Source organism: Aricia agestis, chromosome 10, assembly GCF_905147365.1.
Source record: "Aricia agestis chromosome 10, ilAriAges1.1, whole genome shotgun sequence".
NCBI classification, from domain to species: Eukaryota; Metazoa; Arthropoda; class Insecta; order Lepidoptera; family Lycaenidae; genus Aricia; species Aricia agestis.
Window position 1 is genome coordinate 3,016,920 of NC_056415.1, and position 18,297 is coordinate 3,035,216.

The following is an 18,297-nucleotide window of genomic DNA, read 5'->3' on the forward strand; positions in this document are numbered from 1 at the left end:
CAGTGTTGCTATTCCTCATACAAACTCAAGTCATGATGTTTATCGGCGCGAAATTCAAATTTTATAATTGAAAATATCATTAGCTCAAACTAGCTTTTACCACTAAACATTAGAGTGTATACTGTATATCTAATGATCTTTGAATTATTTTACTACATGGAAATAGCGGATATGCAAGGTTATTCAAATGTTTATATTTAATTTGTCTTTTATTGTTAGTAGTACTTATTACATTATTGTGAAACTATAATATTAACAATTAAACACGACACGCTGCACAGTGCACACAACACAGCATAGACATATGATAGACACCACATGATCTGAGGGTAAATTCCTTAAGCATGGCCTAGCCGAGTGACTAGTAACAGTTTACGCGTAAGGAAGAGCTGAGGGCTCCTAGCAAAACAAAATATTATGTATCCAAATAAAACGACAATTTCTTAGTGACATTCATTTATTAGTCCATAACCGACATCCCAACACCGAACCGACTTCGTTAACATTTATCACAGCAACTTTATACCTAAATATTTACAAATAACATGAGTAGGTACTTAACATGATTCAGAAATTCTTCGACGCCACCATAAGGTACTAATATTATTATGTATTCTGTGACGCCACCTACTATTCGAAAACGGAACGGAATTTAGGTACAAATCTAAGGTAAGTAAATTTACAGTCTGACAAGAAAGTGAAGAAATTAAAAAAGTGGCAACATCGTAGTGTCATTCCTTTTTTCTTAGATTGATTTGAAAGTGATGACACTACGATGTTGCCACTTTTTAATTTCTTCACTTTCTTGACAGACTGTATTTATATTGTATCAGTAACGGCCGTTCCCAATATTTGATCTATCTCTGGTTTTGCCCTACTAGAGATAGGAATAGCTCACAATTGACATATAATATATGTCTCTTATGTCTAATGTGAGCTATTCCTATCTCTAGTAGGGCAAAACCAGAGATAGATCAAATATTGGGAACGGGCGTTAATGAATGTCGCAACAATATTAGCATACTTTGCAATTTGTATAATCAAAATATAATATGAAACATTAATTATTGGTCGCTTTTGAGCATTTGTGTACGGTCTACTAACCCATAAAAATGTTGTTTATGTCAAAAATTTTTATTAAATGATCTTAAGAACATAACTGCATTGATACTCAATACGTAATTTTTTGTAGGTAAGGACACAAACAACGTCCAATAGACATGTCTATTTTTTTTATTGGTAATTAAAATACCTATCAAAAATAGAAACATCGAGAAAGAATGACTCTGATAGCTTAAAAATTCTTCAAGATAATATGAAAATTCAAAAATCACATAAAACAGACCTTCCTAAAACGCTATATACTTATACAAAATTATAACACCCCTCTTTTAACCTCCGACCAAAAAGATTTGGTCGGAAGTTTAAAAAATATTAGCAAACTATGACGTCGCGTCTGAGTAAGTTAAGCTGTAAATTGCGTTTTTGGAAGTGGTTCTATGACAAAAGTTGTTTTAAATTGTATCAGTTTTTAGTGGTAAATAAATATGTAAGTATTAAGTTAATTAATCTAAAAAAATCGACTTGGCTATCTTACTTTGAAAGCTCATAACAAAAAAAATACAAAAATTATGAAGCTGAAATTTTGGAAACACTTACTGTTTACCATTATATCTTTATTTTATTTAAAATATCTGCTAATTTTTGACCTTTATATCATACCAATTAATATTTTGTATCGACTTTAAGTCATTTGTTATAATTTTACACCATCCTCTGGAGTCTGGTGAGTGGTGACAAGACACTTTACATGACACGAGCTTTTGCCCGCGGCTTCGCTCGCGTTAAGAAGTATTATTATATACAAACTTTCAACCCCTATTTGAACCCCTTGGGGTTGGAATTTATCAAAATCCTTTCTTAGCGGATGCCTACGTCATAACATCTACCTGCATGCCAAATTTCAGCCCGATCCGTCCAGTGGTTTGGGCTGTGCGTTAATAGATCACTATGTCAATCAGTGAGTCACCTTTGAGTTTTATATATATAGATTTATAAATGAATAGTATTGATTTCATAGTTCTACATAAAACTGTGTTTCCCCATTTAAGTTTACATATAATTACACAACAAAAGTAATTACATAATAATATTTAATTAGTATTGTTAAAAATTGCTATTTTTTTTAATATTTTACTACATAAAAATCTTAAAATTACGCTACTTACGTACTTTGTATTTTTGGGTACACAAAACTACAACTAATGTGGGCAAGAACCAAAAACAAGTAAGTACATAGTTACATACATATTCTACATAACGAAAACAATCGCAATTTTTTTAAGGAAAATTTTACCTTGAATAAAATTATTTTACTAGGTAATAAATAAACCGGTTATTATAACACCAATAAACATAAACATTTTAATCATTATCAAATATAACTTATATTAATAAATATAAGTTATATTATAAATAAATATATTTTAGAACACAGTATTATCCTAATACAATAACATCGAACATATAGATTATAGGCCAAAATTATGCCAAAATATTTACGTAACTTAAACTATGCCACCTAACATTATAACAACACTACTTTCTCCTTACTTTTACTTTAGCAATTTTGTAATTAAATGAAACAGTAACTTCTTATTAGCCTTGACATAATATTATTATACATAATATAGACATGCCTTAACTACTGTTATTATCAATAATATTACAAAAAGCATGTTTTTTTTCATTATGTCATTAGCCTGGGAAAATTAAGGAATTCAGGCCAAATAATTCATGTAGTTTTGAAATTTGCTACAGTTGTTCCTAAAGCGAGCCCCCATCGATGTCAATAAAACACAATTTGATTGATAAGTCGGCATACTCGTGCAAGTTTTAATTAAATTTAGAATAGGCTACTAGACCTATATTTAATTTCATTGAACAAATACATATTTCTAGTAGAAATTGGTATAGGAAACCGTATTTCACCCTTATCATCAAATAAAAGCTTATGATTGATAAATAAAGTCGATTTCAAAATATGATTTAATGAAAATATGATTTGTACTTTTGCGAAAACGCCTTTGCGGTACTTCCGATTTGAATGTGACGTCATCACACTAGTAATTGAATAACTTTTATTTATCGCGCTCGTTATATGTAATTTTATTTGTACATAAATAATAAGATAAGCCTATAAAGATTTATAAAATATAATTTATTGAATAATTCAAGTAAAACATCAGTTTTATATATTATCTCCATATAATGTTTAGACGGGAAATGAAATGGCCAAAACTTTTCTCCAAAAGTTTTCAACATTATTACTATTAACAAATGACTTTTACAATTTTTGGTTACTTTTAGACTCGTACATTTAGGACCCAGTTTCATCAAGCAATGATATATAAATAACGGCTTGTTAAATCAGTTAACGGCCTGTTAGAGCTATCGAGCGTTCCACCATACGCTAATGTCATGTCAAATCGCCTAACACGGTGTTAAATTTTAATTCCTGCTGGGGAGGTCCGTTAAATATATAACTTTCCGTTATAATAGTCAAAACAACAACTTTTTAAAGACAATATCCAATATCAATAAAAGAATCTGTTTTGACTTTTGAGTGTTGCCGCCATGTTTCGCCACATCCTTACATATTATTAATTATTTTCATAGTTATGAATAATTATTTATTTTCACTTTGCCAAAAATTCAGCCATTAAAATTTGTTAAGCATTTTAAATTTAAATTATTTAAAGTCGGCGGACTATTTTCAACACTCAGTACAACCAATTTAGACCTAAATTTTGGCCATATTAAATGTAACAAAACTTTGGATTAGAGTTTACCTGAGTGTTATGACATAAAATGTAAAATAACATATTTACAAGTAAAGCGATTGAGTATCAAGATTATTTAAATATCACTTGTTCTAGTTTCATGCATTAAGTAATAATATGCTTGTTATACAACATAATTAAGGTAACAAGTACTGGAAATGCTTATTGTGGTACTTATTAACAAAAACGAATGTACGTTCGTACAATTTTAACAAAAAAAAAAATAATAAAGGTAAATTTACTAGGCCTATTGTATTTATTTCACTTTTATTATATATAAGTGAGTAGGTGTATTTTTTATACTAAAGGCCAGTCGTTGAATACATGGATATTTGCACATCGATTTGCCATCTTTAAAAATATACATTCATAACACAAGTACGGTATTGAACATTGACAAGCACACAGACAATCGAATTTTATCATCGTAATTATTAATAATTATGTCAAATTGGTTTGTAAAGCTTGTTAAAAGAGTAGACGCCAAACATAATTTTTCAAACACGTATAAAAAATATTTTTTTTAGCCAGAATGAATATTTAAAGCGTACAAAATATGTTGTCTGTGGAAATACCCAGCGTTCATGATTGTTATCAATTATAATCATTAACGCTGGTTATTTAACGTTTAATGTATTACGATCCTAATTCAGAAAATTTAGTTCAGCATCTACTCTTTCTCTAGAACGCGCACGGTACCTAATCTTGTGAGATTCATCGTGGGCACACTACTACAGGATTACAACATTAGAAATGGACATACTGACATATTTTAGTGACAAAATGGCGGACTTCCTTTGTCTAACTGTCACTTTGTCTATTCTTCGGTAGTAAGAAACCGCTTCTATGGTGACCATGCTGCTAAGGTTCAATTTCACCAACGACTGTTAATGTTAATGGTCGAATTAGTATCACTTACCTCTTTCGTTTTTCATATGAATGAAAGAGAAGGCATGACATTGTAACAAGCTGGTAACACTAACAGACGATGGTGAAATTAAATTATTACATAAGAACGGGAAAGATTCGACATACTGACAGATTTTAGTGACAAAATGGCGGATTTCCTTTGTCACTTTGTCTATACTTCCGTAGAATGAAACCGCTTCAATGGTATAACCATGCTAAGGTTTAATTTCGCCAACAACTAAATAAATAAATAAATTTCTTTTTATTCAAAATGGGTATCATGATACACTTTTTGAAAGTCGAACGAAGAAACTACGTTGCCTACCACCGGTTAACTGTTAATGTTAATGCTCGAATTAGTATCACATTTCCTCTTTCATTTTTCATATACATATACATTTTAACAAACTGTTAAGCCGGCCCCTAGACGATCAATTGTATTGTGCAATATCACGCTTCAATTTCATTGAACAGTTTATTAGAATGAAGGCGCGCGATGTTCAACATCAACCCTAGACGGTCAATAATATTACGCAACACGTGATATTGTGCTATAAAATTGCTCGCCTAGGGCCCCTTACAGACGTTTGTGAAATAGGGCCTGAATCTGCTGGTATCGCGCTCACGATGACTTCACAGACTTCCACCGGCCCACCGTGGCGGCGATCACTACGACGACGGGCGGCGATCACGAGCCGAATTCCTCCGTGGCGTCGTCGATGCGGCCGAACACGTAGCCGCCGCGACCGTCCATCTGCAGGTAGTGGTCGTGGTGCGCCCACAGGGATTTCCGGTGTGACACCGTGAATAGGGATATGCCCACCTATAAAAATAAATCATTTATTTTAGGCAAACATCCATAAACGCACATGAACAAAAACGGACTTACTACTGGTAAGAACACTAACGATCATGTCAGTTATCAAAGAAAAAATACTACATTAAAATTGGTCCACTCGTTTGGATGCTATGATGCCATAGACATACACACACATACACGTCAAACTTAAGTATAACAACTCTCTGTTGAAAAAAGTAGTAGTAAGGTAAGTACATTGTGCTATGACAAAAATTCCATTTAATTTTGCGGGACTTTTAACCGCATAAAAATATTTATACAGCATATAAATATTTATAATATGATATTTCTACGAGGGCTGCTATTTATGTATCCGGAACTGGCCACTTACAAGAAGAAATATTTAAAAAGTAATTACAACATTTGAAAATAGAACTCTTTGGTTGAAGAATACATTTTGTTTCATGTGACTGTCAATTATTTTTCCATTGTGGCGTCATTTTGAAAATTGCGTGTCTTCATTTGCCATGGATTTAACGCGTGAACATTTTCGTGCAATGATTTACTACGATTTTCGGCGTGGGCTAAATCAACAACAGTGCTTTATTCAACTCACCGCAACTTTTGGAGATGAAGCACCATCAAAAACCACTGTTTATCACTGGTACAGTGAGTTTAATCGTGGGCGGTCTATGCTCACGGATGAAAATAAAGAAGGTCGCCCAAAAACAGCTGTTGTCCCACAAAATATAGATGCTGTGCGGGAACTAATAATGCGTGATCGTCATGTTACATATCGCGAGATAGAGGCGTCCTTAGGCATAAGTATGACGAGCATACATAAGATATTACACGAACATTTGGCTGTAAAAAAAATATGTTCGCGTTGGATTCCGCACAACTTGACAATCGATCAAAAACGGGCTCGTGTCGATTGGTGCAAAAAAATTATAAAAAAATTCAACCGTGGTACGTCAAAAGCCGTTTATAATATCTACACAGGTGATGAATCTTGGATCTATGCATATGACCCCGAAACTAAACAACAGTCAACGGTGTGGGTGTTCCAAGATGAGCCGAAACCAACAAAAGTTACTCGTGCAAAAAGTACTTTGAAGCAAATGGTCGCCTGTTTTTTTGGAATTAATGGACATGTGGCTACAGTGCCATTAGAGAATCGTAAAACGGTTAATTCTGAATGGTATACGACCATTTGTTTACCAGAAGTCTTTGAAGAAATAAGAAAGGACAACCGACAACGCAGAATCATATTACATCACGACAATGCTAGCTGTCACACCTCAGCTGAAACAACTCAGTTTTTGGAGGGTCAAAAGATCGAATTGACTGGTCATCCGCCGTACAGCTCTGATTTGGCACCTAACGATTTCTTTTTATTTCCATACGCGAAGAACAAATTACGTGGTCAACGTTTTTCGAGCCGCGAAGAGGCTGTTGATGCGTTCAAAATGCACGTTTTGGAGATACCTCAATCAGAATGGAAAAAGTGCTATGAAAATTGGTTCCAGCGTATGCAAAAGTGTGTCGATCATCGCGGCGAATATTTTGAAAAGCAATAAAACCATATTAAATGATATATGTTTGTTTCTTTTTTTAATTCCGGATACATAAATAGCAGCCCTCGTAATATGCCAGAAGAAGACAAGCAGACTTGTATAGTAATTTAAATATATACATGTCTGTATAAGTTGGTACTACTAATATATATTCCGTGGTATAAGGAAGGAGGAAAGTGAAGTATTCAAGACTCTTTAAACGGCCAAAAAAATGTGAAATCTCACCTCTTTACAGTACTGATACATCTGTCCCTCGACGTCGACCGACACGGCACTCGTGCACTCGTCCAGTATAGCGAACTGCGGCTCATGGTAGAACAGACGCGCCATCTGTCGGATATATTGCTGTGTCATTCGGGTTTACGTGTAAAATGTTAGGCGAAATTGTAGGTATAAGTTACTTAAAACACTAGCGAACTACGGCGCTTGGAAGAACAGAAGCGCTATTAGAGGTAGATAACGCATTTACGTTTACGTGTAAAATTATTATAGGTGAAAAAGAGATAGATGCATGTCGTATTAGTACTGGTCAATATTGATAACTACATAGCTAATCCGGAAAAGGTTGTTTTGCAATAAATGGTGTGGGTATATAATATAAGCTTGTTACCATTTCGGACTTTGCATATTATGTAACGTTGATCTCAGTTTCTTCGATAGGCGCGATACAGGACGGTATTACGTTTGGTTCGCGGATGAAAAATAATGTTGACCGATTTTTAGACCCACGGGAGTTCCTATGTTCATAAATGGATTGGACTATTTTGTATAAATTCTGTGACCTCGTCCATTTAGGAGTTTGGCAACTAACCGCTATCCGCTGCTTTTCCCCCCGAAGAGGACGTCCATCCAGTCCTCGACCACGTCCCAGTCGCCCTCACGCGCGGTCAGGTAGCTGAGCTGCTATTTAGGAGTTTGGCCACTAATCGCTATCCGCTGCTTCTCTCCCCCGGAGAGGACGTCCATCCAGTCCTCGACCACGTCCCAGTCGCCCTCACGCGCGGTCAGGTAGCTGAGCTGCTATTTAGGAGTTTGGCCACTAATCGCTATCCACTGCTTCTCTCCCCCGGAGAGGACGTCCATCCAGTCCTCGACCGCGTCCCAGCCGCCCTCGCGCGCGGTCAAGTAGCTAAGCTGTTATTTGGGAGTTTGGACTGCAATTTAGGAGTTTGGCCTGCCATTTAGGAGTTTGTCCTGCCATTTCGGAGGAGTTTGGCCACTAACCGCTATCCGCTGCTTCTCTCCGCCGGAGAGGACGTCCATCCAGTCCTCGACCGCGTCCCAGCCGCCTTTGCGCGCGGTCAGGTAGCTGAGCTGCTATTTAGGAGCTTGGCCTGCCATTTAGGAGTTCGGGCTGCTATTTCGGAGTAGTTTGGCCACTTATAACCGCTATCCGCTGCTTCTCTCCGCCGGAGAGGACGTTCATCCAGTCCTCGACCGCGTCCCAGCCGCCCTCGCGCGCGGTCAAGTAGCTAAGCTGCTATTTAGGAGTTTGGCCACTAACCGCTATCCGCTGCTTCTCTCCGCCGGAGAGGACGTCCATCCAGTCCTCGACCGCGTCCCAGCCGCCTTTGCGCGCGGTCAGGTAGCTGAGCTGCTATTTAGGAGCTTGGCCTGCCATTTAGGAGTTCGGGCTGCTATTTCGGAGTAGTTTGGCCACTTATAACCGCTATCCGCTGCTTCTCTCCGCCGGAGAGGACGTTCATCCAGTCCTCGACCGCGTCCCAGCCGCCCTCGCGCGCGGTCAAGTAGCTAAGCTGCTATTTAGGAGTTTGGCCACTAACCGCTATCCGCTGCTTCTCTCCGCCGGAGAGGACGTTCATCCAGTCCTCGACCACGTCCCAGCCGCCCTCGCGCGCGGTCAGGTAGCTGAGCTGCCATTTAGGAGTTTGGTTACTAACCGCTATCCGCTGCTTCTGCTGCCATTTAGAAGTTTGGCCTGCCATTTAGGAGTTTGAGCTGCCATTTAGGAGTTCGAGCTGCCATTTCGGAGTAGTTTGGCCACTAACCGCTATCCGCTGCTTCTCTCCCCCAGAGAGGACGTCCATCCAGTCCTCGACCGCGTCCCAGCCGCCTTCGCGCGCGGTCAGGTAGCTGAGCTGCCATTTAGGAGTTTGGTTACTAACCGCTATCCGCTGCTTCTCTCCCCCTGAGAGGACGTCCATCCAGTCCTCGACCGCGTCACAGCCGCCCTCGCGCGCGGTCAGGTAGCTGAGCTGCCATTTAGGAGTTTGGTTACTAACCGCTATCCGCTGTTTCTCTCCCCCTGAGAGGACGTCCATCCAGTCCTCGACCGCGTCCCATCCGCCCTCGCGCGCGGTCAGGTAGCTGAGCTGCACGATGCGCAGGAACCGCTCCAGCTCCTCGTCCGAGCGGCCGCGACGCACCATCTCTTCGTGAGTTTGCGGGTAGATCACCTGAAATAACGAAGAATAATTTTGTTTACAAGTTGTTATGAGCATTTATTTGGCATCTGACAATGGGTAAGTATTGAAATATAAAACAAACTGACTAGTGTTCATGATGTCATGAATGACTAGTGGTGGCTAACATAACGCGTAATAGCTGAAAAAAATAGCGTGCTAGTTCTTCGCAACGAATAGCGCGCGCTATAAGTCTATGCATAGGACGCTACGTTATAACGATCACGCGGTCATTGACCTAGCGCGGCGCGCCGTCCGCGCTGCCGATCGCGCGCGATTTTCGTTCGATCGTTGTCGTGTCATTTCGTTGTGAATCGGGTGAATTATACGGCTGTAATACTTTTTCAGTGTTGCCAGGCATGTCCCATTCGCGCATATAGGTAGGTATATATGTCATATAAGTACATACTTATACGCCTATAATTTTACAAATCATGTTTGTTCAAATATAATATGAATAGAACTTAAAGGTAAAATTAAAGACAGTCCTAAGCCTGCAAAGTATCAAAGGAAGTTCATTATATTTGCAAATTATAAAATTAACCAAATAGTAATGCCTTATAAATTAGTTATATATAACGATTATATTATTCTAAATATCTTACAAACACGTTATATTCATATATTAACTCACCGCGTTATAATAAAATAGACGTTAAGCATCATCGTATATAATCAGACGTTATAACATAACGAAAGAATTTCAATAACGTCGGTAACTTTACAACGCGTCTAGAATCGAGATTTCATTCGTTATAACTTATAACGTAGCGTCAAAACTAGCGCGCTTGAAAAAATCGAGAATTGGAGCGCGCTAGTTTTGACGCTACGTTATAATGAATGAACTAGCGCGCTTGAAAGAATCGAGATTTTATTCGTTATAACGTAGCGTCAAAACTAGCGCGCTTGAAAGATGTAGCATATTTCATATAGCGTGTTATGAAAATATAGCCGTTAGGAACACCACTAGTCATGACGAATGCACTGTGCATCTACGACTTTGTTGGGATATATCATTATAATATGGCTCCTAGTCTCACCACACACACACTAGAACAATGTGGCGTCGGTTTTAAAACTTAATGAGCACTAAATTAGACATGACATGAGTCATGTTCGGAGAATTTTCTTCATAGATGGCGGTGTACCGTTATTTGGTCTGTGACAACGTTTACGAATATTTTTTATAAAGATAAATTAACGTTTAAACAATCATAGAATGGCACTTACTTGGTCCCTAAACGTGCCGAGTGTCATGTAAGGTCGTTGCGGGACGTAGAACAGTTTGCCCTTCGGCGGCTTGGTGAGGGTGCCGCCGAACAACGGCCACAGCTCCCCGAGAGTTCGGAACATCGACGACTTTCCGCAACCGTTCGGCCCGCACACTAGCACGTTCATGCCCGACCTGAAAAAGTTAATATGTTTTCGATGTTAAGCTCGCAGCTCTTCACAAAATTAGTTATCTCTCAAAGTTTCAGGTTTTGTCTACTAGGGTAGCTGATTAACTGAAACAGATTCGATTTTTCTTACGAGTCTGATCCAATGTATATTCAAAGCATACGAGAGTGCAGCTTGAAAAAATTGTCTATCCTGAATAGTTACAAATTGAGTCACTTTGATGAATCGATTCTCGTTTGTGTCGCAAGTAGGGGTAACCCCCCGTACTCAGGGTGCTGATAAAATTTGGCGCCCCTTTTGTTTGCCTTCAGCGCCCCTTTTTATTCGGCGCCCAGCGTCGCCACTGCCCCCTACCCCCTTAACTCCGCTACTGCTCATATAATATATTTGATTGACTAACCTAACTTCAAAGCTCAGCTCATGTATGAGGACATCTCCGTTCGGCGTGACGAGCGGTACGCGGTCGAACTTGATTATCTTGTCCTGGTAAACGATCTTGCCCGCGCCCGGCGCCATGATGGTTGGCAGACCTGTAGAGAGGGCAGTTTAAGGGTCCCCGCAGATATACAATTTAAAGTTGGCCGACTATCGTACAAACCACAGAAATAGTGTATATTATTAATAATTGTAAATGAATAAAAATGAAAAGATGCTAAATGCTAACTTATTAATAAAAATTATAAATATTAACTGTGAAATAGAAGTATAAATTTATTGTTACGAAAACATTTCAAAAATGTCATATGCATGAAACGGAACTTATGTCAATAGAGATTGACTCTGTTGGATCGAAATCAAATCGATAAAAAGGGCGGCCATCTTAAATCGCTGGCACCACTGAAATGTCAGTACGAAATCGATAATTTCGATTGCAATTCCTTTACGAAGTGATTCGATATTTTTAAACTATCGATTAATTTTTGTTAGGTAACTTCCCTACTATTGTCAATTATAATGTGTCACGCATATCATCATAAAACGCACAAACTATAGAATAGTAAGAGGGTTAAATATTATTTTGGCTTCATGCGTTATAAGATAATATATAAATGACACTTATTGAAAAAGTTTTAAAACAGCAGTGCTAGGTGTACTGCAGCTAACATATTATTTAATGTTTATAATAATTTATAAATGCCAGGAAAAGTACAAACACTTTCAAAGTTTTGTTGCAGCTCAGTCAACAGCCGCCATCTTGCGCGCGGCCGACGCTACGTACCTCCGTCCTGTTTGTCCAGCATGGTGCGCTCGTAGTGTCCCGCGTTGACGTCGGCGAGCACGTGTCGCAGCTGAGTGACGCGCGACGTGAGCCCCGCCAGCCGCGCCAGCTCGCGCCCGGACAGCACCAGCCGGCCAATGCCTTCCGCCATCTTGACTATCATGCGCCCATACGTGTAGTAGTGCTGTGACGTGACGTAAGCATTTTGGGCATCAGTTATAAAGCCTGCTAATAGCGAGCCATATGTCGCAGACCGCAGTCATCCCATTAATTTAATGTCGTCAGTCAATGAACGCGCTAGTCATTCCATCAAATAGTAGATTCAACCAAATATTTAAAAATAAATGAACTTTATAATAAGGACTCAGGTTAACGAATCTTTTTGGAACTTACCCTGAACCGGTCCTGCTCGGTACCAGTAGAAAGGAGGTTGTGGTCTTTCGCGAAGAAAGGCCTGGACACGGCGTAAAAGCCTATTACTATGGCAACATCTGAAAGTTACACAAAACTAATAAGTTTCATCTATAGCAATGATATTTAATATAAAGTTGCTAAGAAAAACGTTTTGTGTTTCTATGTTGACTAGAGATCGCCCAATGGTCGAAAGTCGACCTTAGTTTTAACGACATTAGGACTACTACCTAACTATATTTTGTAAAAAAATATTGACTTTATCATATTTTTTTTCAACTCTTGTCTCTGGGACTCAGCTGATCTCAGACTGGCCGTGTAAGCATTGTATAATTCGTATGTGCAAAGAGTATAATTCGTATGTATAGGCTTGTCACTTAAAAATCTGTCATTTTTCCTGTGTGTGTGTCATAGTGTGTGTAATGTTTTATTTGTTAAAAAATGTATGATAAAAGCATAATTTCAAAATAATATTAGCTCTATGCACTCCTTCACCATATAAACTATAACTGTGCAAAAATTTCATTCACCTACGTTTCTCAATTTTTCGTCAAAAGGGATACACAGTTTTTGGCTCACGTATTAATATATAGATGAAGGAAACGTTTAGTAAATTTTTATACAGGGCGATTAAATATTTTATTATTTTAATTAAGTTGCTGCAATTCTTTAGACAGATTTTTTTACTGAAAATAGTCACGTTTATTATCGACAGCTCGTTATAGCACTGCAACACAACAGAGCAACGTGGTCTTGCTCTGATATAAATCTTCACAAAACACTTTGTGGGAATATGCGGGGACGCCTTAAAGATCTTGCGACCGAGCGAGATAGTAAAGCAAACAATCGTACGAGAATGTTGTGTCCTACTCTAACAAACGTGAAATGACGTTGTTAGAGCAGGACGCGGCATTCTCGTCCGATTGTTTGAGTCTCAACACGGTTTCGTAGTAGGCCTCCTGGCGCGAATCGCGATGCGGGATTGTGGCGCTAGTTGTGAGTATCGTCACAACTTAACTAGGGTTGCCCCATTACTTACATTTGGCAACGATATTATCGATGAAGCCCATCCCCACTCGGAAATTGAGGAAGTTCCTCAGATGCCTTGTCAGCTTGTAGAAGCTGGCCAGGATTGTCAGCTGTTCACGCTTGCTTCCCTGAAACAAAACATAAAAAGCGTGAAGAGGTGACAGACAGACACAATTCGCATTTAACTAGTAAGAATTTACACAGCGAATACAAGGTGTTGTGATGTTTGATAGAAAGTTCTGAAAAACACCCAACGCTACTGCCTCTTTCACTAAAAAATAGAGTTAGCTAAAATAGACAGCGTAGTACCACTAGTACCATCGAGAAAAAATTGATTCCTAGGCATTTGACAGACAGACCTGCATCATTTGGTCGGATTATGTAATATCAATTTAATCCGGGAGTTGACAACTTTTAAAAAATAGTTTTAAGCGCTTCAGTTGTTTACAATAATACCTGTAAATTAATATTTTATTCATTATTATGCCCTAGAATGAGTAAAAAATTATTTTAAATACTAAATTCAAAATATGTCACAAAAACGCAGCATTATGGTCACGTGATGTGTGACGTCATCGTTCATGAAACAAAACAAGCGTAGACAGAGCAAAAGTAAGTTAAAGTGTTTAACCTAACAACTGTCAATTTTGTTTGACACTGAACGATGACGTCACTTCTTCAGATTAGCGTTTCCAATCACGTGACTTACAGTTAATAAATCCATTTTTTTTTCAATGTAAAATAAAATAAATCAATAATTATTTTTTCTTAATTTGTATTGTTTTAGAGTTTTTATCAATAAATCTATAAAATTTAATAATTATTTTAAAATTTTAAACATACTGTCAACTCCCGGATTTGTGATCTGTCGGCTGGGTTTCACGTAACGCAACCAAACTATGTTGGTCCCCCATCTGCCTAGAAATCGACTTCTCTTATAGTACCATCGAAGAAATCGATTCCTATGAATCGATTTCTTCGATTTGACAGACCTGTCATTTGGTCGGATAATTCAATTCAATGTGATTCGTGCTCTGTCAGCTGGATTTGACAAAACGCAACCAAATTACGTAGGTCCGCCATTCAACTTCTCTGATAGTACTAGTTGCCTCATTATAGCAATGTCCAAAATATGTAAGTAAAACTACATACCTGATAGAAAGCGATCTCCTCCGAGTTGGTGATGAGCCGAGAATTCACGTAGCGGAATTCACCTTCCAACTTTTGCTCCTGGACGGTCATACGAGCTGAAGAAAAGTGTTTTATATTAAAAAACAATAATTCCAGGTAGATTTCAACATGGATGTCTAAACTACGCCACAAGACACTTTACTTCACCTAACATAAAAAAAAACTAGGTAGTCCCAAACATTTTTTTTCACTTTTGTATGGGCAAGAGCCCGAGCGTCACGAGTTTCCCATACAAAAGTTAAAAAAAATTTTGGTCTTTCAGCGCTGCTACTTTCACAGTGAACTCTATGAAAGGAACACATACACACCCTAAATTATTATCACTTATTTTTGTTACACCCTGTATAAGGTGTTGCCGGTTGCGTGACAATTATTTAATATTTTAAACTAAAATTTGGTTTAAGCTAGGTAATAATTATAAGACATTGGCACAACATTTTAAACTTTGTAAACTAACGGCACAGTATTACTAATAATTACAATTCCTTACAGTAGTGAAACGAATGTACTTGCGCAGAGCAACGGAGGGGTACCCGCGGGGAAGCGGGCGGCGCGCCCCGCGCTGGCAAACCTGGCCATCCTGGCATACCTGCTTGGTACTTGTGCACACCGGTGGCGGCCGCGGCATCGTGCGACATCAAAGCTCACTACTGTAGGTATAATATTGTAATACTGGCCTAAAGTTACTCAATAAATATACCAACCTAATGTAACATTTAACAACTTAGAAATAATGAAACTAGTGGGTTAATTAAGTACCTAATTTAAAGTTTTACAATATTTTAACAATATTTTTTAAATCTTTATTATTAAGGGATTTTGTACAAAAATGATGAAGTCAATCCCACTGTGACTTGTACTAACATAACAAAAATTACAGTTACAAATCAAAATAAGTAATAAGATAAATAGTTATCGTTTGTTTTATTGCTAATAAGTCCTACTAATCTATACTTCTATACTATCTATACTAGTCTATACTAATATTATAAATGCGAAAGTATCTCTGTCTGTCTGTCTGTCTGTCTCGCTTTCACGCCAAAACTACTGAACCGATTGCAATGAAATTTTGTACACAGTTATTCTAGAGTCTGAGAAAGGACATAGGCTACATTTTGATGTGGGAAAATATCTTATATCCATGAAAATATCGATGAAAATGAATTCGCATTGCGCGTGGCCAGCGCTCATCCCGGGGGTCCTGGGTTCGAGTCCCGCAGGCGGAACAAAAAGTTTTCAATGTTCCTGGGTCTTGGATGTGTATTAAAATAAAATTTCAAAAATCTTAAATATATTTTATGTATAATATTATAAAAAATCCAGAAATATATCGATGCAATGAACATTTTAGTTCTAATACGATTCAACAGATGGCGTTTTATTTTTTACTTCATTGTAACATAGAACTAATCATACTTATTAGTTATTATGTTTTTGTTTATAGTTTTTAATACGTTAGAATATTATGTTTAATAATATTATCACTTGGTATAATAATTATCAATCTATCTTATCTTATAGAACTCCTACTGCATTTCTAAGGAGTTCGAGTGTACCGTGTTGGCCTATATCCCATCCAGAAAATATATCAATGCTATCAACATTTTAATTCTAATGTATGAAAACAGATGGCGTTTTATTTTTTACTTCATTATTGTAACAGAACTAATCATACCTACTTTATTATATATTATTGTTTTTATTCATAACTAGCTGTTGCCCGCGACTTCGTCCGCGTGGACTTTAGTTTATAGCGCGCGGTGTCAACAAAATTTGTGTCAAATTTAAAAACTTTTTAAAACCCTGGTAAGTGGTACCCCTCTTAGGGCCGCGCTACACCGGAATGGCAGCGCTGAAAGTGCTCGCCTCGCCGCTGCCATTCCGGTGTAGCGCGGCCCTTAATTAATCAAAATACCCAAAAACAGCTGGGCAGTATGCACATAATCTATACTAATATTATAAATGCGAAAGTATCTCTGTCTGTCTGACTGTCTGTCAGTCTCGCTTTCACGCCAAACGCCAAAACTACCGAACCGATTGTAATGAAATTTTGTATACAGATAGTCAGAAATTTTGTATAAAGCCTGAGAAAGGACATAGGCTACTTTTTTACTGGAAAAAAGGGTTGTAAGGGTCGTAAATTTGTTCAAAAAATTCATAATAGATGGCGCCGTGCGTTTTCTACATCGCGCTGACGCTTGCTCAAAAGTCTTTCTATAAGAGGTGGTATCACCTTACATTTAAGTCTCGATTTTTTTCGATTGTTATATCTATTCTACGGTATTAAATAACTCAGTACTTTATCTGTGCAGGCAGTGACGTAACCTTAAGACCAAATTTCACCAACGACTGTTAAAGTTAATGCTCGAATTAGTATCACGTTAGCTGTTTCGTTTTTCATATGAATGAAAGAGAAGACAGGACATTTTAACAAGCTGTTAACACTAACAGACGTTGGTGAAATTGGGGCTAAACCTATCAATGATAAATAGTTTATGGGTAAAGTTGTGTAATTGGGGGGCTAAATAAGCTTTAAAATTTGGCATAAAATATAAAGTTTAATATAAAAAAATGAAGTACTTATTGTGTGCACACTGCACAGCTGTATTGATTTAAGGGGTACCAGGGTTTTTTTTATAAAAGCTTTTGACACAAATTTTGTTGACATCGCGCGCTATAAACTGAAGTCCACGCGGACGAAGTCGCGGGCAACAGCTAGTATTATAAAGGCGAAAGTTTGTTTAGATGTATGGATGTGTGGATGTGTGGATGTGTGGATGTATGGATGTTTGTTACTCTTTCACGCAAAAACTACTGAACAGATTTTAATGAAACTTTACAATAATATAGCTTATACATCAGAATAACACATAGGCTACAATTTTAACCGACTTTCAAAATGGGGGAGGTGTTATGTTCGTTTTCTTATATTCAACGATTACTACGCCGTTTGTTGTTGTTGTTGGTTGGTTGGTTGGTTGTTGTTGTTGGTATATAGGGTATCATCCCAATTTGGTATTATATTCACAAAAGTGGTGATCTGATGAGGATCCAGAAGTAATCGAGGGAACTCCTCAAAACTTATAGGGAAACATATGGTGACTTCGGTTTCGTGAGAAGTATTCTAAGCATATGCTACCAACAAGTAAGATTTTGCACCGAGGTATACCTGGTATACCGTGGTTCGGAAGGTGCTGAGAGAATTCCTGATTCTTTATAGATACAAGTTTGGGAGTTTCGGTGTTGTTTTAAGAACAGAAAGCATATGCTACTATGCAAATTACATTCATCATCATCATCATCATCACTACCATATTATACCATTTCATAGTCTTTTAGATCGAGACTCGAGTTTGTCAAGCGATAATTAAAAAAATCTATACCTACCTAATATTATAAACCTGAAGAGTATGTTTGCTTGAACGCGTCAATATCAGGAACTACAGGTCCGATTTAAAAACTTATCTCAGTGTTAGATCATTTATCGAGTAAAACTATA

At 37.7% G+C, this 18,297-nt stretch overlaps 1 protein-coding gene across 2 annotated transcripts in view; it reads right to left on the reverse strand.

The window, feature by feature from the left end:
• Positions 1-5,236: 5,236 nt before the first annotated feature.
• Positions 5,237-18,297, reverse strand: part of LOC121731327 (ATP-binding cassette sub-family D member 3) — a 31,008-nt gene continuing 17,947 nt past the window's right edge. The window contains exons 7-16 of one of the 2 annotated variants that reach the window (XM_042120721.1): positions 14,760-14,854; positions 13,618-13,735; positions 12,561-12,658; positions 12,168-12,351; positions 11,349-11,478; positions 10,781-10,955; positions 9,437-9,544; positions 9,254-9,319; positions 7,353-7,457; positions 5,237-5,574 (exon numbers count right to left, since the gene is read on the reverse strand). In XM_042120721.1, coding sequence (XP_041976655.1) covers positions 5,440-5,574; positions 7,353-7,457; positions 9,254-9,319; positions 9,437-9,544; positions 10,781-10,955; positions 11,349-11,478; positions 12,168-12,351; positions 12,561-12,658; positions 13,618-13,735; positions 14,760-14,854 — 1,214 coding nt within the window. In that variant the 3' untranslated portion in view covers positions 5,237-5,439. Of the gene's footprint in view, positions 5,575-7,352; positions 7,458-9,253; positions 9,320-9,370; positions 9,545-10,780; positions 10,956-11,348; positions 11,479-12,167; positions 12,352-12,560; positions 12,659-13,617; positions 13,736-14,759; positions 14,855-18,297 lie in introns of both variants that reach the window. The other variant, XM_042120720.1, reaches the window with a different exon arrangement.